The 23,987-nt window shown below is 47.2% G+C and overlaps 2 protein-coding genes across 6 annotated transcripts in view; one reads left to right on the top strand and one right to left on the bottom strand.

Moving 5' to 3' along the window:
- Positions 1-11,872, top strand: part of NCALD (neurocalcin delta) — a 388,804-nt gene extending 376,932 nt beyond the window's left edge. The window contains exons 6-7 of the mRNA XM_058564737.1: positions 5,932-6,037; positions 9,161-11,872. Coding sequence (XP_058420720.1) covers positions 5,932-6,037; positions 9,161-9,258 — 204 coding nt within the window. The 3' untranslated portion in view covers positions 9,259-11,872. The remainder of the gene's footprint in view (positions 1-5,931; positions 6,038-9,160) is intronic.
- Positions 11,873-16,008: 4,136 nt separating this feature from the next.
- The window catches only part of GRHL2 (grainyhead like transcription factor 2), a 157,810-nt gene continuing 149,831 nt past the window's right edge, over positions 16,009-23,987 (bottom strand). For all 5 annotated transcript variants that reach the window (XM_058564731.1, XM_058564733.1, XM_058564732.1 and 2 more), the window contains 2 exons: positions 21,192-21,256; positions 16,009-19,093 (listed from right to left, as the gene is read on the bottom strand). In XM_058564731.1, coding sequence (XP_058420714.1) covers positions 18,979-19,093; positions 21,192-21,256 — 180 coding nt within the window. In that variant the 3' untranslated portion in view covers positions 16,009-18,978. The remainder of the gene's footprint in view (positions 19,094-21,191; positions 21,257-23,987) is intronic.

Below are 23,987 nucleotides of genomic sequence, written 5' to 3'. Positions count from 1 at the left end.
AAATAGGTTACATTCACAGGTTCTGAGTGGATATGAATTTTTGCAGGATACTAGTCAACCTGGTATACATGTATTATCTTGTTTAATCCTCACAACAACCTAATTAGCCCCATTTTATGGATGAAGAGACTGATTACTTCCAATTCTTCTCCTCTACTATGTCCAACTGTTGACATCTCCACTAGGTCCCACTAGTACCTCAAAGTCAACATTCCAAAAACAAACTCATCATTGCCCCCCAAAAATGTGAAGGCCTAAAATACAGCAGCTCCAGAAAGTCTGTTTAAGGGAATAAAAGGGCTCTTTGGAAGGGGTTGTTTGAAGCTGCCTTTGCATAAGACTGAAAAAAATATTAATTGCCCGTATCTAAAAATGATGAGTAGCACCATTGACTTGAAATAAGACTGTGGCAGGTGGAATGGGCAGGAGTGATAGATGTAAAAAATATTAAGAAGGCAGATTTAATAGGTCTGGTGACTGCCTGGCTATGGAGCTAGTTGGTGGAGAGGCACCAAAGATGTCTTTCACTTGATTACAGGATGGATGGTAGGGGTATTTTCCAAAAAAAAGAAAGTTTTTTAGGGGAGCGATGATGAGTTTGTTTTTTTCAAGTGAAATCTTACATGAAACCTAATAGAAGAATTGAGGTACTCTGGTGGAAAAGGCATAGGGCCCTTATTCTCCCCTTCTCCTCTCCTCGCCTGTGAAAGTCCTTAAAGCACTTCGGTAGAACACTGTGAAAGTTCCTGATTTAATGTATTCTTCCAGCTGTAAACAAGAAAACACTATGCCATTCCAGATATATAGATATTTGTCCTATTTTAAAAGTGTGTCCAAGAAAGATCCTCATGACCTCTCTCCATCTTCCTTTCCTGGTATGTATTAGCTTTCTAAGCAGGATGCTGTTCTTTATCTACAATCCAAAAACAGCCCTATTCTGCCTAACTTCTTTTGCCCTTGTTCGGTTGTCGTTGGGCCATGGACGTCACGTTAGACGACGACCCTACATCTTCTGATGAAAAGAGTCAGTCTGGTTTCCTTCAGAGAGAAGGTTCAACTTCCACTCTTGGAATTGTGCCTGACCTCAGTCGATCCCACAACCTTTATCCGTTCAGACATGAGTCTTTCCTTTCCAACGTTCCAGGAAGTGGTTCATTCAGAGAGAAAAGGAAAGAAAAATACAGGCCATGAAGAAGCTGATAAGACCCCTGGCCACAGGTATGACGCTGTCCCAGGCCTGCGTAGAGCAGAGCCAAGCTGGGCTCCTAGGTGTCCCATAGCTCTGCGTTTACCCAGAGACAGGAATAGGGCTCTTCAAGTTTAATTAAAAACAAGATGTCTCTGCTGGGCCTCTCATTGACATTGCTAAAAATAAAGTAGGGGAGTAGCCTGGCCTCTTTGTGATTTAATCCCATTAAATTTGAGGGGAAAACTGGAGCTAATAAAAGACATAATGTGTTTCAGATTGCTGTCTGGGGTTGTGTCTTTCTCTCCCTGTGCCGTGGAGTCCTAGATTTTGAAGTTCTAATACGATCAGCGCTGGGTTCTTGATGCCATGGGAAGGGAGCAAAGGGACAGACAATTCCCCAAATGTGGTTTAGAAGACTGTCATCCACTTACTCTTGAGACCACTGGGACTTGTCACCTCAGCTCTTTGCTCACTGCTGGTCCCAGCCACGTCATAGACTTGGTTTTGTGAATAATCCACTAATCCCTTATCTGTGAGTTGATGCACATTAAAACAAAAAATCTAGTCTGAGTGCTATGAAAGAGCCATCTGGAAAGTGAGCCTCTTAAAGGAGCCCTCACTCCTCCTCAACCTCACAATATACACAGACATTGCATCTCTTGCCCTATTCCAGAAGGCTCATTTGCAAATAGGCACATGTAAGAGTGTCCTGACATTCTTCATTTTTGTTTTGTTTTGTTTTGATTTTTCTTTTTATTAACCTGTCCTCAATTATCTGTCATAACCCCACTCCTTTAGCTTAATAGCTAAAGACTAAAACACTTAAAGATTTTTTGTTGAGAGGGAGAGCCTCATTTTCCACCACACATTTGTTGCTTGGTCTTTCATTCATTTGTTCAACCAAGAGTATTAGGGGAATAATCTCTAGATTATTACACAGTTGCTTTCCCATCAGAATCCCAAGAAGGACAATTTCATGAGCCCCAACTCTTAAGAGACTGAGAGTTCCAAGAAGCCCAGGCCGGTGGGTTTTACTTCTCACCATGGGACCCAGAGGTAGTCTAGGTGAGGACTTTCATGACAATTATTAAGGCATTACTGCAATCACTATACCCAACTATCAGTCATGTTTCCAATTGAATCTCCACCACCTAGCACATAGTAGACACTCAATAAATAATTGTTGAATAAATTATGAAGGACCATTTTTAATTCTCTGAACACAATTACCTGCAAATAAGGGAATAGAGGTGGATTTGGAAGTAGGTGTAAACAGGAAAATCAAATTTATTATGACTTCCGTCTTTTTGTTGCTCATTGGAGGAATGTAAATACCCTAACACGGTCTGTGAGGCCCCAGTGGTCTGTCCCAACCTGCTCCAGAGCCACATCCTGTACCACAGTCCCCTGCACTCTGTCTCAGCCTTCTGGCCATCCCTGCCACCCTGGGGTTCTACACATGTGTTTCCCTCTGCCTTGAACCTCTTTAAGTCCTATGCTTTCTCATATCTTTGCTTAACCATCAGTCCTCAGGGAAGTCTACCCTAACCCTCCTGACAAGGCCCAATTCCCCCACTGCCTCATCTCATAAGATTACACACCCTCCTTTGTAGCACTTTTCTCTGCAAAGGTTTTACATTTATTTGTTTGATTGTTTTAATAATGTCTGTCTGCATTACTTAACAGTCAGCCCCATGAGGGCAAGGATTAGGTTGATCATAATGCCTGGCATATAGCAGTCACTCAGTAAATATTTGAACGGGTGAGAATTGGGGAGGAAGTAAATTACGAGCAGGAGTTTTCTTAACCTGGGGTCCCTGGATGGGCTCCTGAACCCATGAGCCCCTGAAACCATTTGCAATGGCGAGTGTGTCTCCATGAGCACGTTTGCATGCTTTCTAAGGTGCGAGCCCATAGCTTTTGACAGACTAAGACTCTTTAAGGGGTTTCACATGAATATGTTTAATTATATAAAGAAAGGGAGGAGAAAAAGAAAAGAAGATGGAAAATTGAGGGGAAAATTATATAAGGTTAAAGGGGTAACTTTATAATGAGAAGCAGAATAGAAGAAGATTGAGAGAGAGGAAGAGCATGAGTGAAGACCATCGGGGGAATTATTCCTGAATGAACTCTCTAAACTTAATGAGCCCAATTCAGTGCAAGACCCTGTGTTAGGCACTATTGGGGTTCTGATTGATTGCCACTCTCGCATCTAAAAGGAGCGTGTCCTGGGTAACTACAATTCAGGGTGAGTGGAATAAAATGATCCAAGAAAGGTTTAGATGGAGCCATTTGCTAGCACGGATTATACATAGCAGAAGAAGGAAGATCATGGAAGTCTTCCTGGAGGAGGGTAACATTTCAATCTGCCCTTAACACAGGTAGGATTCCAAGGAGGGGAGGAGTAGCTGAACACTCAAATGAGAGGAGGGTGTGAACAAAGCTGCTGGTCCAGGAAACCAAGGTGTGTGTTGGACAGGTTCTTGGGGTCTTGACAGGCTTTGTGAAGCATCTGAGTTGGGAGATGCCCCCACTGGCCTATCATAAACACAAAGCAGGTGGCACCTGGAATTACCAATTGAGATGACCTTACTGAGACCAGAATAGACTCGGGGAAGGAACAACACAGCCTCAAAAAAGGTTGAGGATTTGTAATTACAGAGCATCCTTAAGACGTCTGGCAAAAAATAAACATCGTTTGCGCATCAATGCTTCTCCCATATCACCTCTACAACTCCTGAAAGGTGTCAGCTCTTGCTTCTTTAAGGAGGTTGTGCTTATCTGATCCAGTGGGATACTGATTTCTAGATATGGTTTTGTTGTTGTTCTAAGATTTGTGGGCTTATGAATAACAAAATACTTAGATTGTGCAAGCCTGAAATCCGTGTGAGGTGTGTGTGTGTGTGCGTGTGTGTGTGTGTGTGTGTTCATCAGTTGGTGCCACTGATTCCTCTTTGACTGGGTCAAGAGTCACAGAAGAGCTTCCATGTGGGAGTCAAGAAAGCTGAAGAGAGAGTGCTAGAGCTCAAGACATGGCGGGTATGGAAAGACTCCTGCTTTCTATTCCTGCTGCTGAATATTCGCCCTGCCCCATGAAATCTCAGCCCCTCTGCTTTCCTATTTGTAAAAAGGGCTCTATCTCCATGGCCTTTTCTAGCTCCCCCAAGGAATCAGGTCTCCACAAATGGCTTGGCACCTGGCACTATAAACCCAGCACAGATGGTGGTGTAGACCTGGGCTAGAGGGGACAGCAAGTAAGGGTCCAGGAGGAAGACAGAGTATGGCTTGCCTCTCCTCTGGAGCGCACTTCAGTGAACGTTTCTTGGGAAAGCTGACTGTGGCTGAGTTTACCCCAGTGACACCCATAATCCCAGACAAGGTCATAACTCTGAGCTTGACCTTCCTCCCAGACAGAATCCCTGTGGAGGGAGTGCTGGAGGTCAGTGAGGGCTTTGGGTGGGTTCAAGGAGACTCGGGGAGCCTGGCCTGAGGGGTCCCCATGGGGTGATCAGCCCAAGGGTCAGCAGACTGAGTCCAGTTTTCATTCCTAGTTTATCAACTAAGATTAGAATATTTATTCCCCTTTCTCCAGAATATTTTAGGGACTTGAGGTAGGGTTGATCCTAAACAAGACTGTGAAGCAGATAAATTTAGCCTTTAGTGTCAGTTTTTGCTCCCACATTTCCCATTTGGAGGCTGCTTCTCCTCCTCTGCCTTCCTTTCTTCCCTCCAGCTATCCCACTGCATCTGGAGCTCCAGAACTTTCCAGTTTTTTCTGCCCATCCTCTGGCAAAAATCTACTTTTTCTAAAACTCTTTCCGAGGGCTAAAGCTCCCAAAGTGAATCCGATGAGCAAAGTCATACTCTAGGGATAAAAACAATGACTTTACATTAGTCTTGCAAAATAAAAACCCGAGGACTTCCAGCCTCTTACTGAGTACCATCGGGGGTCCACAGGTGGTGGGGAGATAGTTTCAGTACTGCTTACAAAATTCTTTCAGTAGAACCCTCTTTTGCCCATCAGATTTCAGATGTACTCAGTTTATCTCAAGCCTATGATTGCATAATTATTTAAACCGAAGCTCAGATGGCAGATTTCCATCCTGGGGATACCCTGGAACTTGCTGAGAAGGAATGTGAAGCGATTGCCACATACAAGGGAAAGAACCTTGGGATAGATTGGTAACGTCTGCCCAGGAGAAGACGAGGACACACACTTATACAGTGTCAGGTGTTTATCATCCTTGAGGGACCTAGGTGGAGCCCATGGTAGACGCCGACCTGTCTCTCTGGCCTGAGAAGTGTCACCTACAGCCTTGTTCCTAGAAGTGGGGTCCTCAGAACAGCAGCATCAGCATCACACAGAAGCTTGTTAGAAACACAGAATCTCAGGCCCCCCCAGCCCTCCCACCCCACTCTACTCAATCCAATTCTGCATTTTCACAAGATTCTCAGAGGATTCATAGGCACATTAAAGTCAGACACAAAGAGTCTAGTGGGTCTTCCTGCCAGTTGTCACTCCTGAAGGGTCTCACTGCTAGAGCAAGCTCTGCTTGCCTGGCTCCTCTCACCAGGGACTGTGCATCTGTTTTCTACAACCACAAATCAGCAGGAACAGGGCTGCTCCCTGTGTGAATGGGGGACATTCCCTTCACCCCTGTATTTGGGAAGTTTAATGATAGGGCTATTGTGTGCTGAACCAAGCCATGTTTCCCTTACCACCATGTTGCTTCTGTCCCCAGGCGATCTATAAAATGGTTTCCTCCGTAATGAAAATGCCTGAAGATGAGTCAACCCCAGAGAAAAGGACAGAAAAGATCTTCCGCCAGATGGACACCAACAGAGATGGTAGGAGGCCGGGGCTGCTTTGCTTTGCTCAGAGCGGGGGATGCTGGAGGGGCTGGCGGCAGGGCAGGGAAATGCCACTCAAGGACACGATATTAGCCACAAGGATCCGGCTGACAGCCCTTCATCCTGCATGCTCTCTGCCAGGGCAAGATGGAGGACCAAGATGGGGACAGGCCTAGGCCACAGCAGGCTGGATCCCTGCAGGCCAGCGAATCAGAGAGCAGGGAGGGGCTTGGTGTTGTTCCACCCAGACCCCAAGAGCTTTCACCTCAGCCTGCCCAGGGGGTTAGTCTCCTGCGCATGCTCTAAGGTGCTGAGTTTCTGGGGTCAAGGGGGCTCCTTCAGCCCCTAGAGGAGAGAGGACTGAGGTGGCCAGTAGGTTCCACTCTGAAAGTGCCACCCACAATTTAAATCCAACAAAGGGATGCAGAACAAAGTTAAAAGGCAGGCTGGATTTCAAACTCAAGAAGAGTGGATTTTAGATGTTGGGTTGCCAGATAGAATACAGGAGGCCCAATCAACTTTGAATTCTGGATCAACAACAAATGATTTTTTCATATAAGTGTGCCCTATGCAATATTTGGGACATACTTATACGAAAAATTTGTTGTTTATTTGAAAGTCAAAGTTAGCTGGGCATCCTGTATTTTATTTGCCAGATCCGGCAACCTTATGTAGACGTAAGACCTGAGTGTAAAGTGCTAAGCACAGAGCCTGGTCCATAAGAAGTCCTGGGTCACCTGTGGCTCCTGCTGTTATTACCTGCTCCCCTGTCCTGCGGGGCGTCCCCAGCAATTCTTGTCAGCGATGTGCAAATGCACTCGTGTGCCCCAGACGGTGCTGGTGGACAGAATGCTGGGAGACTTTGTAGCAGAGTGAGCCTCTCTTTCTGTCCCCACGCTCTCCGGGGCACCAGCTGCCTGAGAACCTGGGTTTGTAGGGTGCAGGCCGATCTGCTGGCTTTGCTTCCTCTATAAAAAGGTGCCACGACATCCTATTTCCCCTATGCCTCTTGATGCACAGCAAACAGTTTGCTTGTTTTGCAAAGACAAAACAAACGGGATTATTTTAATAGTTAATGAACTCACTGATGTCAAACTGCGCATTTTGCTGGAGCTCCAGGGGAGCATAGGTGGGTGTGCGATCTGCTCTCGCCCAGCCCCCTCCTTAGAATAGGGCTGCAGGATGGGAGAAGATCCAGATGCCGCAGGATGAAACCCTCACTGTGTGTCGATCCCAGGTGAGAAGTTAGGGCCTCTCCACTGGGCTCTGCTACAGTGGGATCACAGAGCCCTGGTGGGGTGAGCACTCCCAGAATGCACCTCACTGCTGAAAGCCCTGTGCTTTCCCAAGGGAAAGTCTTCGGTTTAAAGAAAATATGGGGGTGGGAGCTGTATAGGGAAGGAGGAGGGGGTTTAAGTCTGAGAGCTGTCAGAGGAATCTTAGCCAACCCGGAGACTTGGTGCACAGCTCAGTGCTTAGCTTCTGGACCCCGAGGGCAAGGTCGCCCTCCTGCCTGGAGCAGAGGCGTCGCCTAGAGTCTCCTGCCCTCAGATTCCTCTGGGTAGAAGCTCTTTGCATGTAACCCCTGGCCTCTGACTGAAGAGAACATTCTGGGCCCACAGGCAAGTTAGCCCAGGAGTCAACTTGGAAGCACATGGGTAGTTAAGCCAAGAGAGCCAGATGTTGAATGCAGGGTTGAATGCAGGGTTTGCTCTGCTACTTCTGGCTTGCGGTTCCCAGCACCTTCCTTCCAGAGATCCTGAGGTGTTAAGCGATCGCTCCCATTTCTCTTCCCTCACGCCAGCCTTCTGAACCCAAGAAGTCACCGCTTTTACCACTGCCTCAGCAGGGGCACAGCTTGTAAGAAATGGCCAGGACACAAAGCTTGGAGGGGGGCTGCTCTACGTAATAAAAATAAATAGATAAATAAGTTCCTGTCTTTCTCTATCTTGTAGATAAAGTGAATTTGGTTAAGCCAGAACTAGGCTCTGGGGGAGGAGGTTATGGCTAAGGGGAAGACATACTTGTTGGTGTCTCTGAGGGGTGGGTAGGTGAGGTCTCCAATAGATAGCACCCCCTCGGTCTGGGTTTGAAGTAAGTTGAGAAATAAAAGAGCACTAGTTGAGGCCGGAGGACTCAGCCTCACTGGAGGGAGCGGTTTAGTGTTCCAGCCTGAGGACATGCGCACAAACCCCCAGCAGCAGGGAGCAGGGCAGGCACCCCATGATCCTCGGAGGGCAGGCGGAGCAAGTCCTCTCTGGGGCAGCTCCTGCCGCGAGAGAGAACGAGGGCGGAGCAGAGTGAGAATGCTCAACAGCTCCTCCCAAGCAGGGACCCTCCTGGAAGCACCAGGAATGGGGGAGAAGCTTTGTCTCCTCCCAAAAAAATATGACAGAGGGAACTTCTGGAAGGGAATTCAACACATTCTCCAGCTTACGCAGGAGGGAAAGGGACACGGGGAAGGAGTGGGGTCCGGGGCGGCCTCATCTCCCTGCTCCAGCCCCTCAGGACAGGAGGAAAGTGCCCTGATTGACGGGAGGGACCCAGGGGGTCACCCCTCTGCCTCAGGCACATCACCCTTCCTTCGCCTTACCTAGGATGGGGGTGCAGCCGTCCTCACACCTCCGACAGAAGGGCTCCTCCCCCAGATATCTGTGCAGGCCTCTGTGCCCACATGCAGGGCGAGGGGCCCTCGCAGCAAACCTAAGTATACCCGAGTGACCTGAAGGAGCCCGGAAGGCTCCCAGGGACACCGTGGGAACGGCCCCGGTGCTGCGAGAGCCCAGCTCGGTCTCATAAGGGCTGGGGCCGTTCGTCCCACAAATACTGAGTGAGCCCCTCCGGGGCCGGCGCCTGCGGCGGGAAGGGCCACCCATCCCGCGCCGGGGCCGGGCAGCAGTGGGCTCCCGGGAAGCACTGTGCCGGGCTACGTGCTGGCTTTGCGACTGTGAACAAGACCCTGCCCCGCGGGTCTCACAGCGGAAAGACACAGCGTGGGCGTCACAGCAGGTGTGAGTGAGACGGGGGGGAGGCGAGCGTCGCTGCCACCAAGAGGCAGTGGGAAGAGTGTAAGTTCGCGCAGCCGCCGCCAGCCGCCTCAACCGTCCTCTTGCCTTCTAGGAAAACTCTCCCTGGAAGAGTTCATCCGCGGGGCGAAGAGCGACCCGTCCATAGTGCGCCTCCTGCAGTGCGACCCCAGCAGCGCCGGCCAGTTCTGAGCCCCGCACCCCACGTTGCAGAGCCGCTTGTGTTCCCTTTTGATTTTTCTTTTTAACAATTTTTTTTTTTTTTGCCAAACAATATCGACGGTGATGCTGTCCCCCGTGCGGTCAGATGCACCTTCCTCCGTGACGCCTTCAGCTTCTTTTGTCGTGGACGCTTCGTGGGAATGGCCAGAGCCCCAACGCGCTTGTGGAGAGCATGGACAGTGCTGTCGTGCGCAGACTTTGTGGTGTTCATTGTTCTGACGATTTTTCGTCGTTATTATTATTTTCCTTTTGATTCTAATGTTTCTGTTCTAAAACCGAAGACTGGGGGAGGCAAGAGAAGGGAAACCAATCCAGTCCCAGTGCTTCTAATTGCAAGCTTCCAGAGGCTCGTCTGAAAAAGAAAGCTCCCCAGCGGGGTCTGTTGTCACACAGCCGTAGGGGTGATGGCACCAGATGCTGGATTCCCCAAGGGCAAGTCACCCTCCGGGGCCAGGCTATTAGAGGGACCTGGGGAATTCCCCGGTGGGGGCCCACGCCGCCCTCTTCCCCCGCAGACTGCAGTTTCTAAGCTGTGAACATTTCAAGGTAAATTAATAGAGGAAAAAGATAGCTCAGCTATTTTTTCACAGGTTTACACTAGTTGAGCTAAGATGAGTTTCTTTGGAAATTAAACACAAATGGTAACTTATATTCCAAAACCAGACCCATCTTGTTGCCTATTGTGATTAAAAAAAAAAAAAAAAAGACTGCTGTATATAAAATATCGGGTGTTGCAGACCAAATTAAGTGTTTTGCCTTGTTTAAATGAAATGCATGTTTAGTGAGCACTAATACAATCTTATTACAGAAGACTGTTTTTAGTAGCTTATTGTGAAGTAAGCCAACTATAATGAATGTCTATGTCTTGTTTTAAAGTCATATCTGTCTTTGCACAAATGCACCAATCAACAGGTATATTTTATATATTCCAGAAAAGTACAAAGTAACCATGACTAGGGCCCAACCTTAATTTTGAATGCTTTTCCAGAGTGATAGTGCCTGGAGAATAAGGCAGAGCAGGTGTAAGTGGGCTATGTCAGTTGGAGCACCACTGAAGGTTAATATTTATGAGAGATGTGAGGCAATGGCTTGCTCTCAGCTCAGCTGCTCATTGATAGTATTAGATTGGAGGTGTGATGTTTTTCTCAGCAGATCAATATTCTGTAGAACGGAAAAAAAATATAGCATAACTTCTCGGGACTTTCCAATGGTTTAATCCATGTGGTTGGTTAGGGAGCCATATCTGGAATGTTGACTTTTCCATGCCACAGTGGCCCTTCGAAGACTCAGAGGTTGGGCAATCATCTGATTCACCAAGAAAAAGGCATGGGCAAGTGCGTGTGCGATTTCCAAGGCCCACTGTGGGGAATCCAAAAGTATTTTTTATCATCATGTTCTTTGAAGGCAGATTTCTATTTCTAGAAGTGACAGCACAAATTTGAGTTGCTCTTTGGTCTGGTGACCTCATACACACTAACTTGAAATTTACAAGTAAAAATTGCTGGTAACAGGGGAGTCGTATTTTCACAAACAGTAGGCAGGGGAAGCCCCAATACTCAAGGATGTAAATGGGGGGAACCTGCCCCAAGAGAGGGCAGAGAGGTTCCAGTGGGTGTGTCTGTTGCCAAGCTACTTCCTGTAGACCATGAACCACAGAAAGATAAACATCATAACTATGAGGAAAATGATGCTGAGCCCATTCTAACCTCCAGATTCCTGTGTTACTTGAGTCCATTTTAACTGATAGCAAAAATTGGAATTTGTGTGGTTGACTAAAATGAACCAACTTTGCAGGGTAAAATTTTGAGACCTGGACTTGGTAAAATAATCATAATCTTCCTCCGAGTGTCAGTTTCTCATAGTGGTTCTGTACTGAGACTTGCCAAATTCCTCCATGGGCCAAGTGGTAAAATCTGGTTTTGAAAAATAGGGAATTAACCTAAGACATGGAGAGCAGCAGAGTGGGTGAGGGGGCCCAGCACCTCTATCGGTTGTGTTCCAGAGGTGTGTCCCACTTTATCTTGCTCCGGGTTGAAGGCCTAATTCTTCCTTTTAGTTCTCCTTAAACGGTGGAGTCAGTTAATGTTTGGGAAAGCCCACCTGGGCTCTGCCTCGGTCATGACATCTTGTTGAGCCAGACTCACTCTGTTCCCTAGAACCTAGAGCTGGAGTGAGGAGCAGGGAAGAGGGTCTCCAGCTGCGTAGGAAGGACAACAAGCCAGATGCATGGCTAATGAACGCCAACATGCCTGGGATGTACCAAAATAGTCCTTGTCCTGGCCTGCCATTGACTGTGGCTGTATTTTCTCGAAGGTTGTTTTTCTCTCCTCCTTCCCAGGCAGGCCTCTGTGTGTCTAATCCAATGCACTCAAGTTTGGCCAAGGGACTCAGCAGCACCCGGAAGGCTGAATGCCTAAAGGTTTATGTCATTCCTGTGCTGGGCTGTCCATTGTCATTGCTGCGTCGAGACACCTCTGGAAATGGAGTCTGTTCTGTCTGAAATCAAGCCAGCCTGTGATGTTCAAGGGACTGGAATAAAGTGACTTACGACTTGAAAGATGATCCAGAGTAGCCGTCTATGTTCTTGTTTAGGGTGGGGAAGGGGTGCTGAGGGTACGGTCTCATCCCATTTATATGCCCCAGGGGGCACTTCCACAAGTGGATTTAACAACATGTATATCTGTAAGTCCCATCATATGAAGTGGCCTGTATATCAGCTGACTTTGTGTCGCTCTAGCTTGCCATTCAAGCATGTTGATTGTTTAGTATGATTGTCTGGGACATGAAGTTTCCATGCCTAACTGCTGCTCCAGCTGAATCTGTGCCTGAGTGAGGGTCCAGGTGCTGACACTGGCCTCCTCCTGGGTATGGTTTCTGCCCTAGAGACACAAGGAACCAGGGTTTGTGAAGGGGAGGATGGGAGGGGCTGCTGAGCCCAAAGCCCTGTCCTAAAGCATTCTTGGTCTATATATGGGCTTCCTTACTTCCCTCCACTCCTGGCCTTCATTTTCTTCTCACATCCTCTCCTTCTTCACAACTGCAGCTGCAAACTCTAGTCCGAACATTAGGCACAATAGAAGGAGAAACTGAGGCAACTTCCTCTTCAGTGGGAAATTAATATCCTCCTCTCCCCTCTCTCCACCTCTCAGTCTGGAGAAGAGTCAATAGAAAAGACATGATACAAAGCCCACACCCTCCAAGCCAGTTCAGATCATGGTGTTTGTTTGTCACTGGCCCTGCCTCCAGCACAGAAGGCCATTCATGTAGGAAAAAGGGGCTAAGTGTAGGTGCCTCATGGGCCAACTAGACTTCATGTAGGAGTTGAGTTGGCCTGGAGGGGAGTCTTTTTCCACTTCACACAGTTTCTCTCTATGGACCCACAATGGCCCTGATACTCATGAGTGTTGAGCATGAATAATATCATGTCATTCATTGCAATGATGGTGAGAAGGTGGCTGGGAGCCTCCAACATGATTAGAAGCCTGTATTCCCACACCTGTTGGAGGCCAATCTGGCAATTTCCAGCAAATTTCCAAGCCTGAGGCTCCTATTTTCAGGGCATTGTCCCGACACCTCAACCCAACTGGATCCCCTCACAGCCTAGTTCAGGCATGGAGGGTACACACCAGTTGAGAAGGAGACCGAGTGTTCTCTCAGTCAAGGTAGGGAGGAGATCACAAGAACTGTCTTTGGAAGAAATGGAGATGCTTCACACACGCCTCTCTTGTCTTTGTCCGGAGGATGCTCAACACTCTCCTGAAATTTTCTGTTTTTGAGGTAGCTGAAGAAAGAAGAGAAAGGAGAAACAACAAGAAGAACATTGAGCCCACCTAAAATAGAGAAGGTTGCAGAGTGAAAAGATGTTCAGGCCAAGTGTATAACCCATGGTATACGCATTTCAAACAGGTTTCTGCACACTTGAATGCTGACCATGTCTCCAGGACTTACATAGGTCCTGGGCGCTTGCTGCACTGGGTGTTAATGTGCCATGCATGGTCCCAGACATCCCTGGGGTTGCAAACAATGATCCCTCTAAGAACATTCCACAGTGTGGAGCTAACCCCCTAGGGCATCTCAGAGGGGGCCAGGGCCTCAGGGAGGCTTATTCCATGACTTCTTTTCTCAGCACTATTCCGAGAGATGGATGGCATTTTAATAGAGCTCTAGAAGAGATTGTGAAAATACTTCAAAATTCTGGGCAGCTTGGCCTGCATACTCCTATTACTCACAGCTCTGCTACCAGTATACCACACATGTGTAGACAGACAGATGGACAGAATCTCTCAAAATGTATCTTTCCAATATCAGTATTTAACCATTTTATAGAGCTCACATTGAGTGTTTAATGGCAACCCAACACAGTACCAAGACCTATATTCTTGGAAGTGTGTGTATGTTGAGGGGTGGTAGGAGTTATTAGCAAGGAAGTAGGAGACCAAGCTCGCAGCTCAGCTGGTAAGTTCGGTCCAGCACCTTGAAAACAATTACAAAGTAGCTTACGCCTCTGTCTGATGGCAGAGCAGAAATCAAGTTCTTTCCTGAGTGGCGCATGAGAGGTGTTTGCTACCCAGGGAACAAGCAGGTGACATTTGCTGTTAGTGTCCTGTCGACATCCCCTTCATCTTTCGCTGCTTCTGGTTGATCAGAGGCCCCCCACTGTGTTTCCTAGAATTCCTGAGTCTCCGAAATGAACCCATGCACCCATTTAGCAGAACTCAGAGAAGTGTAGAGATGAAGGACCCCCTGGAACACAGGGTGTATCATACTAAGGTGGTAGACCAGAAAACTCACTTGGAGTATGTTTACTTATAAAAGTAGAGCCCCAGTGAATCTCTCTTGGAGACCTTTTCAGAAGGGGTTGGCTGTGGTGACCACAGAGGTGCCGGTTCAGATCTTCCGTTACGAGAACCTGCTGCTGGAAGCACAACTGATTGACAGGCTCCAGCTGCAACTTTTGGAGCCACCTCAGTGTTCACTCTGAGGCCACATCACCGGGACTTCTCCCAGTCAATGACCGCCCATAGCAAGGGTATTAGAACTGGGCCATTCTTGCCCCAAATGGGATTCTTCCCACAGGTGACCTTTGTTGGGGGACTCTCCATGGGCCTGGCTGAGGCAGTCTGAGGCTCCTCCTGCCCAAGCTTCCTTCCCTCTCTCCTTTTGCAGGGGTCAGTCTGCACGTTCTCCCTGTCTCTTCCTGCTCATTTCCCCTTTATCCTTCACATGAATTCCCTCAATAAATCTCTTGAACATCTAATCCCATCTTGGCTTCTGCTTCTTGGAGGATCTGAACTGACACAATGACCATCTCCTTCCCCATTCCTGTTGACTCTCAGATACATGGGCTCAGACACTGGAGTTGGCAGCTCTCCCAAAGTGGGGTTCACGTTTGGTGACTGTTCATCACGTTGTGAAAGGCTGAGGGGAAGAGTGGTTTGTATGCCTAAGGAGTGGGGTGATGACAGAGCCCTGACTCCTCCAGGGTAAGCCCCTATTATTATGCTGATGATGCCAGGCCATTATCACTTTGTACATCAGCGCCTCTGAGGGCAGACTGCTCTAACCTGCCTCTTTGTCCTCAGCATGGGGCACAGCACATGGTTCATAGTGACTGGACTGAATTAGTATAGGGAGCCGAAGGCAAGAGCTGGTACTGGACCCTATGGCCTTGACAATTGGTCACCCTCACCTACCCAACCAGAGTCCCAGTACAGGGAGGTGGGAGAGGGGGTGGCATACATGGTGAGCAAAGTTCACCAAACAGCAGGACCATAGCCACAGGCCAAAGGAGGGGCTGTCTCAGGGGAGATGTGGAGAGCAGCTGCATCCTCAGCAGGCCTCGAGCCTCTGGGGGAATGCATTCAGAACCCCCCCTGAGGCTGTGGAACAGGGATCATGACAAAAAGGCCTTGTGGCCCATTTCTAATCCCATGATCTCTCCAGAAGCTTCCTCAATAAGCACTTCCCAGCATCCTCTTCTCTGCCCACTGGTCCAGGCATAGAGGCTGCTGGGGATACCACTGGGGTTGAAGTTAGTCAGAGAAGGCTTTCTCAAGGCAAATTTTTAGCCAAGATTTGGAAGCTATGGACGTGGATAGACAGAATGTGAGATGTGGAAGAACGTAGAAACGCTGCTTGTTTGGAACAGAGAGGCTCTCGGGAAATAATCATGGGTGACGGTTGAAGGAGTGTGGGTGGGTAGTCACTGAGGAAACACCAATAAGTACTTGGATAATGAATCTGGGTGTTTGCATTTGAGCTGACAGATATTAGCGCGAGCCTCTGTGTTCCAGGGCAAGGGACTGTTGTGATGAAATTGGAGTTTCGGCCACATGATTTTAGCCTCTGTGTAGAGGTTGATGCAGATGAACTAAGGAACCGGAAAGCTCTTGTGATAATTCAAGTGGGGGTGAGTAAGCTGGGTGTGAGGAAGAAGTGGACAGATAGACCCTACTCCCCACGCTGAGGAAGTCGTCAAGAATAACTATGTGTTGGCCCGTCATGGTCACACTGAAGGCCCCTTGATTTCTTCAGGCCTCTTATTTCACCCTGGGGTGGGCTCAACAAGGCAGCCAGAAGAGGAAATGCCTGCTGTGTTGAAGCCCAGGACCTGAAGGTGCCCAAGAGGAGTCGAGAATCTTCCAGGTCACACCAAGCCTTCTTTCCAATGAGGCAAAGAGCCCCAACACCCACCTCACGGAAAGCACCAGACACTGTCGATTACTCTTACATTATGAATATTTATTTTTTTCTTCTTAAAAATGTACAAAAAATAAAATAACTGTATTTATAGTTTATAGATTCCCCTTCTCCCATTTACAAAACTATTAAGTTACATTTGCCTTTTTTTTTTAAACAAGAGCAAATTGTCCATCCGTCAATCTTCCTCACTTAACTTTAAGAAAGGGCCGTTCACAGAATTTGGCACAAACCCTCTGTTTCTCTTGCATTTTCATGATTTTAAATAAGAAGGAAAATAAATGTTTGATTCATTTCAGGCTCCCTAAGTTTCTGGGCTGGAACACGCTTAGTATTTTAGGATCCAATGCCAAGATGGACATCTGACTGCATTTTTCTGTTGGTCTCAATTTCCAAACACCTGTAAAGTCTAAGTAATTTGGGTATGTATAAGAAAAACACTTGTTTCATGTGTCCCTCATCTTACATGGACTTTAAAGAAAAAGCTTATTTATTTGAGTGTGATTAATTTAAGGGACCAAAAAAAAAGAGGAGGCAAGTTTTCCTATCTTTCTGGAGTGTTTTTGCTTGGGAAATTTCGCTCATCAAAGCTCTGCTAACATACACAGCGTAGGATACTTCAAAGCTAAGCCATGGGCACTCTGAGAATGCAGAGGGGACGTGGTCAAGAAGAGAGACAGATCAGATGGGAGGTGACACTCAGAACCACTCTTCGGTGGCCCTGACCTCATATTCTTTGTTCTGGCAGTGGTCACCATAATGATTGCTCAGGAACCGAGGACAAACACAAAAGCATCTCTGATTCATCCTCTGCTGAGGGCATGCCGAGCAAACACTTTTCCACAGAGGCTACAGAGAGAAGGGTAGGGAACCTGTGTCAGACTGCCAAGAATTTTGTCTTTTCCTTGCTCTGGAGTCCTATGCTCCAGCCCAATAGTATCTGCCATTACGACTGCCAATCATGCTTGAAACCACCCCGAAGGCGAGGAGTGTGGGAAGTGCATAGTACATCATGTATTTCCAACACTGAATGTGTCCATCTTAGAACAGAGCCCCATTAGTACCCAGGAGGGTCCCCAAGTGGCTGCTCTAGGGCATGGCAGTCACCGAGTAGAGAAGAGCTGGATCCAGGATGCAAACCTTTGGCACCACAGGGAGGAGTAATGTATCCAGAAGACATATAGAAAGGGGCCCCCTTACCACCCCCGAGAGATCTTCCTAGGCACAGCACCTGCTCTCCATTCCATTCAAATCCTCTGCAGCCTCAAGGAGACACAGCTGGGCTGGAAGCAGCTTTTCCATCCTGCTCCGGGCCTCAGGGGCAGACGGGGTGGAGGGGCAGGGAGCCCTTGGAGGGGGAGCCCCCAGGTAAGACGTCAAAGTGCTTTACAAACAGATCTAGGCCCTTACATAGAACCTGTCCTAGATCCGGGACCTTGGCTGGGGGATGTGCCTGGCTACCAAAAAGCTAGTGCTTCAACCCACATGGGTGAATGCAAACCCTAGACCCCCACTTGTCCCTGCTGAGAGAACAGCGGCCCAGGATGGGTCAGGATCTCGTGATTGTTTAGGGAAGCATTTTTCTCCTCTTCATCTCCCAGGGCATGGAGCGGGAGGACAAGACCCCTCTCTCCCAGTTCTCTGGAGGCTGGTTTCCGGAGTTCTGGGGCATTCTCACTCCTACCCTCCCTCCAAATCCAGCAGTCTGGAGCAGAGGCAACTGATCTCTTCCTCTCCGGCCGAGGCCCAGGAGGCAGTCTGCCTGTGGATTCAGAGCTGAGCTGCTGGCACTGCTCTCAGAACCGCAGCTGGGCTTTAAGGGGATCACTTGAGATGAAGGACATGCTTGTAAACTGTGAGGCACTACACAGTGGCCAGGAGCCACATGATAGCCACGAGTTCTGCAGTGGCCCAGCAACAGGGCCCTGAGGGCAAACCCCCTGCAGTTTTTCCAGAAAGCTCGGGCAGTGCTGACACCAAAGCTGGAGGAGCTGGGTCCTCAGATAATCTGAGAAGGAGAGTCAAGCAAAGCACATCACCGGGAGATAGATGAACACGGTGGCGTCCAGGGTGGTCATACCCTGGAGAGGGAATAGGGTTGCCTCTGTGGACAGGGAACCAGACCCCGGGCACGCCCACTGGAACGTCCATCTTGGCCCCCGCTGCAGTCACCTGACACCCCAAAAACAACATCCTTAACCCAGCTCACCTCCTGAACAGCACAGAGGCAGAAACCTCTTGTAGAAAGCAGAGTCCTCAGGTACGTGCCTCCAGCAGGCCAGTGGCAGTAAACATGCCCACATACCACAGGTAAAATATATTATTGCAATATTATAAACACTATGTACATGATCGCCAGACACACCTTCTGCCTTCCTTACTAATTACATGGTAGCTGAATGTCTTCCCGTACAAGGCCTGGTGGCCACTCGCTAGGAACCCTGGAGGTATTTAGCAAGATGACCCTCCCCAGAGCAACCTGAAGGATTTTGACCAGTAAAGGGGCATCCACCTCTCACCCCACCTCTGACGACTGCGCCGAGAAGCAGCTTGTTTTGTCCATCCACTCAGGAGAAGTGGAAAGGTGAGACAGAAGGGACAAGACTTCCCGAGTTCTTCAGGATGAATGGATTGGCGTGTCTCCCCTGAAGGGGAGGGCTCTGGACGGTGTCATCTGGAGCCAGCAGTGACCTGCAGAGCCCTGGCGGGCCTGGACCCCAGGCTCTGGAGAAAGGTGGACAATAAATAAGGATCTGACAGGTGCAAGGCCCCTTCCCAAGGGGCTCGGCTTCAGCTCCACAGAAGGAGCTGGTAGATGAGCCAAACACACTGACAAGGAACAGGGCTTTGTGGCCGGCCCCGCTCCCCAGCGCGGTTGTGTAACAGCAGGTGTGCGATGGGGGGAGGGGGGTCTGTGGGTTCTGGGGCCTCCATCTCTCTCGGGGAGAAATGCACTGAGGGCTCCTGCCAAGGGGATGCTGAGACCAGGACTCAGATTTCCATGAGCGTGATCTTGAAACCTTCCACCATGCTCTCCATGTTGAGGATGAAGGTGTCTTCATTCGAGTAGTGCTCAATGATGTTGTCATCCATGTTCACCAAGATGCTGCCAGAGGGGTGCCGGGGGAGAAACAAAGATGCAATGAACAACGTGCTCAGCACAAGGGCAGGCTCCAGGCTGGGGGTTCCCTTAGCCATTCTTTTTAAGGGAGGCTGCAAGGGGTGGAGGAGAGAAGAGAAAAGGCAGGAAAAGAAGACCCTCATATTTTCTTTCCCCAGAAAGCAGTGTGAGGAAAGCAAAGCCTCACTTTCTCAGAACTAACCTCATGATACCTTATTAAACAGGACTTCAGAGATCGTTCAACTCAACCCTCCTGCTTTATAGATTGGTAAACTGAGGCCCAGAGCAGTTAATAGAGCCTGAAATCAGAGTTGCTATTAACAGAGCCAGGAGCTAAATACTTAGGTCCCCTAACTATTGCTATATTAAACCATACTGCCTCTTGAATATGCATTTTAAAAAAGTACTTTGCACTTAGGAGGAAGAGGAAAATAAGCAAGAACTGCAGCTAGCCTTTGCTGAGCGTGTAATGTGTTCCCGTGTTTCAGAGCCCTTGTATTTAATCCTCACGGCAACCTTGAAGGTAGGTGTGATCGTCGCCATTTTGCCAATGAGAAAACTGAGCTCAGGAAAGTTGAATCACTTCCCCAAGTTCATTCAGCTCGTTCGGGGCTGAGCTAGGTTTTGAAACTAGTTTTGCCTCACTCTGAAGCTCAGACTTAACCACTTGTGACCCACTCCTTGGTTAACTATCCCCAGTGGATTTAGTTTTAAGAAAACCAACAACTTCCAGGGTCTGTCCATGATTTAGAAGTCCTTGGGCCAATCCCATTCTTTGAAGTCAGACAGATCTCAGTTTGGGAATGAAGAACTGATTCTATCATTTTACAGCTATGTGTCATCGGGCAAGTTGTTTAGCCTTTCAGAGCCTCAGTTTATTCTTTTCAAAAACACGAATAACAATCCTGCTTTAGAAGGTTCTTGTTAGGATTAAAGTATTTAGCCCGGGGCCTGACACGACGCTCAACGAGAGTGAAATGTTAGCACCATCGGCGTGTCCATCTGCACTGAGGCTTTGTGCCCAGCAGTAAGACCTTGAGACATGGCTCAAACCTCACCATCAAAGGAATGCACCCACCTATTGCACTGACCTTGCAAAGAATTGTAATCTGCATTTTAGCGAGCTTTCCAGGCCTCAAGTGGAGAGGGTTTCCTGCTTGACTCCCAATCAACCAAGAGATCACATCACTCAGAAAGCCTGCTCATCAATTTCCTTTATGTGTGAGGCCCAGAGAAGAGTTTAAAGACCGATTTTCTGCTTTTTGTAGGAAAATAGCCCTGGAAGCTGACTCAGTGGAGACCCTCTCCTGGCACTAAATCTAGCTCCTGCAGCCTCTACTCTTAGAACCTCATACACAGGAAGCCCCAGGAGGACTGGAGGTGGTAGATAGCAGAATGTGGAGCTAAGCACTTGAGCTTTGGGGCCACAGACCTGGGTTCAAATCTCTGTTCCGCCTACTGAACATGAGACCTTGGGCAAGATGTTTAACCTCCATCTGGCTCAGTTTCCTCATCAGTAAATTAAGGATAAGAATGTGCCTCACAGAGTGGTGAGGAATAACAGACCAATGCAGATAAAGCACTAGCAGAGGACCCGGAACCTACTGAGCACCCAATAAATGAGAGCTATTGTTCTTAACACTGAGAACAAGCAGGTCCAAGGATCGTTTGGATCATTTTGTTAATAATTACCTCAGAAGAATCCTGTATGCCCCGAACCCCTCTTGTTCCTACTGTGCCACCCTGAAACCAACCCCAGGAGCAGTCTGTGATTCCCAATAACCCCCAGTTTCTGCAGAGAAGTGACCCTGCCTCCCTCCCCACTTCTAGAGCCCTCTGTTCCACATGCCCATCCTGTCATTGGAATAGGGCATCTCAACCAACATCACGTCAATGCACTATCACTCTCCCTCTCTCATTAAAAGTCTTCAAAATGCATCGTACTTGCAAGCTGCTAGCCATCCTTTGGAAGGATGACACACAATTTTGATGAAAGGTAGGCAAAAGACAGACAACATTTTTTTAAAAGGCACTATGTAGACATCTGATTTGGAAGTCAATTTAAGTTCAGTTTCTTTCTTACCCTTTTTTGCTTTTCTTGTAAAGCTTTGCTATCTTCTCCACAGGCAGCCCATATTTCTCAGATATCTGTAACACCAATAACAAAAAGGCAGATGAGCACGGAAGGGAAGCCCAAGCAGAGGCAAGAAAGAAAGTTCCAATTTCATTCTCTCAGAGGTGTTCCTGGGCGCTAGTGCCCTATACTCATGAGTCAAGCTCTCAAAACACCTCAGTTGCAAGGCTCTCCCTTTTGACAATCATTCAACAAAATATCCAGCCACATGGGAATTTAATCTATGCTGAAGGCATCATTCCAGACCAGTTGGAAACAGATGGACTGTAATCATGATGTTGGATTGAACAGGCAGCCATATAGAAAAAATTTAATAAGTTAAGCTGGATTCCTTCTTCACTTACATCAAAATAAATTTCAGATAGATCAAAGATTTACATGTAAAAGATAAAACCATAAAAGTACAAGAAGAAACTATGAGTCAATGCTTTGTATAGATATCATCTTCAAGTAAGGAAGATCTTTCCAAGCAAGAGAGAAAACCTGAAAAAGAAAAGGTTAAATGGTTGATAAAGCAACATTGAATTAAAAATACCAGTATAGCAAAAACCATCATAAAAAGCTGAAGACAAATATATGAGGAAACATTTTTGAAACACAAATGGAACACAGAACTAACTTCCTTAAGTGAGAAAGAACTCAGGCAAATCAAGAAAAAGACTAATCATTCAATGGGAAAAGGAAGAAAGCAACACAAAGAAGTAATTCACGGCTTTAAATACAATAGGACAATAAGCATATGAAAAAATACACCACCTCACTCCTAATTTTAAAATTTCAAATTTAAGCAACAGTAGGATACTACTTTTACTTTATCAAATTAACAAAAACTAAAAAATTGATAATACAGTGTCAGCCAGAGTATGAGAAACAGCGAAAATCATATTCCATAGATGGGAGAGCAAAGAGCTCAACCTTTTTGGAAGGTAATTTGGAAGAAGCTATTCCAGTTTAAAAGGCCTATATCCTTTGACCCACATATTCCACATCTAGTAACCTGGCCCGCAGAAATACACTCGGATGTACGCGGAGCTTTAAAGCATCACTGTTCACGATAGAGAAAACTGTATCTAACAAACATCCATTAGGCACATTTTGATATTTTCACAGTTGAAAGCCATGCAGTCATTAAAAGAAATGTGGGAAGCCTATATGAAAAAAATGTTCCTAACACACTAAGGGGAAAAAAAAAAAGTTGCCAAACAGTATATATAGCGTGACCCCACTTGTATGTATAAAATATATGTAAGTAAGTAAACAGAAAATATTTGAAAGACCACCAATCTATTAACAGTGGCTACCCTGGAAGAATGGACAGAAACAAGGAGATTCTTTTACTTTTTATCTTGCACAATTCTGTACTGTTTATTTTATTTTTGCAATGATTGTGATTCACTTTGTTCTTTTTTTTTTTTTTTTTGTGACTCACTTTTATAAATGCAAAGTAATAACAGTCGAGAGATGGATTCTGGAGAGACCTACCCTAAACGCCTTTCAGGACTTCTCTCTCCCAAATCCAATCCGCCTGCCTCTTCTGAGCCAAGCGGCGGGGCGGGGGGGCTTCACACGTGGCTGGGGCAGCTGAGGTTTGGGACTTGGGCCACTGGCAGTCTAGCAGGGGCTAGAAAAAGGCTGAAGAGCCCGAGAGCAGAGGCAGAATAGCTTTGGATGCTGGGAAGAGCTTACTCTACAGAGAATCATAGGTGCCCCCCGTCTATCCCTACCACTGCACAAGAACTCCTTCACCCTCATAAGCCCAGAAGGAGAGGAACAGGTGGGGTGAGGGCTGAGAGAGCAAAAGGAGACTGGGGACCAAGCCTTCTGCCTGCTGCTCATCACTGCTCCAGCGCTGCTGGGATTGCCCCACAGCCACAACTAAGCTAGAGTGAGCCCGGTATGTAAAATAACACGGCCTATGGGCGGTGAAGACAATGGCAGAACTCGTGTTGAAAGCATCTATTTGAACAGAACATAAAAAAGCGCTTACGAAGAATATAAAAAACACTTATGAAGGTTGCTGTGCAGCACCTACGTGCAAAATTCTGATCTAAAATGTGATTATTGAACTAAAACAATTTTCAAGTTCAGTAAATGAATTGAAGGATAGGTGGTCAGAACAGCAAACCAACAGTGTTAGGAAAGATCAACTAGAAAAATAATTTCAAAGTGCAAAGCAAAGACACGGAGCATAGATGGAAATCGTGAAGGAAAAGAAATGAGATCTGAAGAACAGAGGCAGGCCATAAGAGATGTGAATACTCAAAGTCCCAGATAGAGAAAAAGGAACAGGTGGAGAAGAGGAAATAATTAAACAGATAATAGAAGACCCATGTTTTTGGATAGGAGGGGTATCCTGAATCCTGAAACTAGTTAGATGGACTGGGAATGTAAAATAAGTGCTAAAAAGGACATAATGGAAGGAAAAATCTGTTTCCTAGAAAGAAAGTATTAAACTATCTCAGCAACATCAAGAAGTTGGGAGTTTGTGGGGCCAGTATGGGGTAAACACTTCAAGGAATCATCCTAGTGAGAGGAGGAGAGGGGGGAAACAAAAGCTCTGGAAGTCTCACCTCATTAAGAGGAGTTGGGGAGTAGAGAGCATTGGTGGGAAAACTTGAAATTTTATTTTCAAATCATAGAGAAATATAAAGGAGGAGTGATTGAAACAATTTAGGAAAAGTAAAGAATCAAGAAAAGGTGAAAAACAGCAACTTAATCCAACTGTGAAACTAAAGAGAAAGGAAG

The sequence above is a fragment of the Diceros bicornis genome, chromosome 21 (assembly GCF_020826845.1).
Source record: "Diceros bicornis minor isolate mBicDic1 chromosome 21, mDicBic1.mat.cur, whole genome shotgun sequence".
In the NCBI taxonomy this organism is placed as follows: domain Eukaryota; kingdom Metazoa; phylum Chordata; class Mammalia; order Perissodactyla; family Rhinocerotidae; genus Diceros; species Diceros bicornis.
Note: the sequence above shows the minus strand (reverse complement) of the source record. Positions and strands in the feature narration are given on the sequence as shown.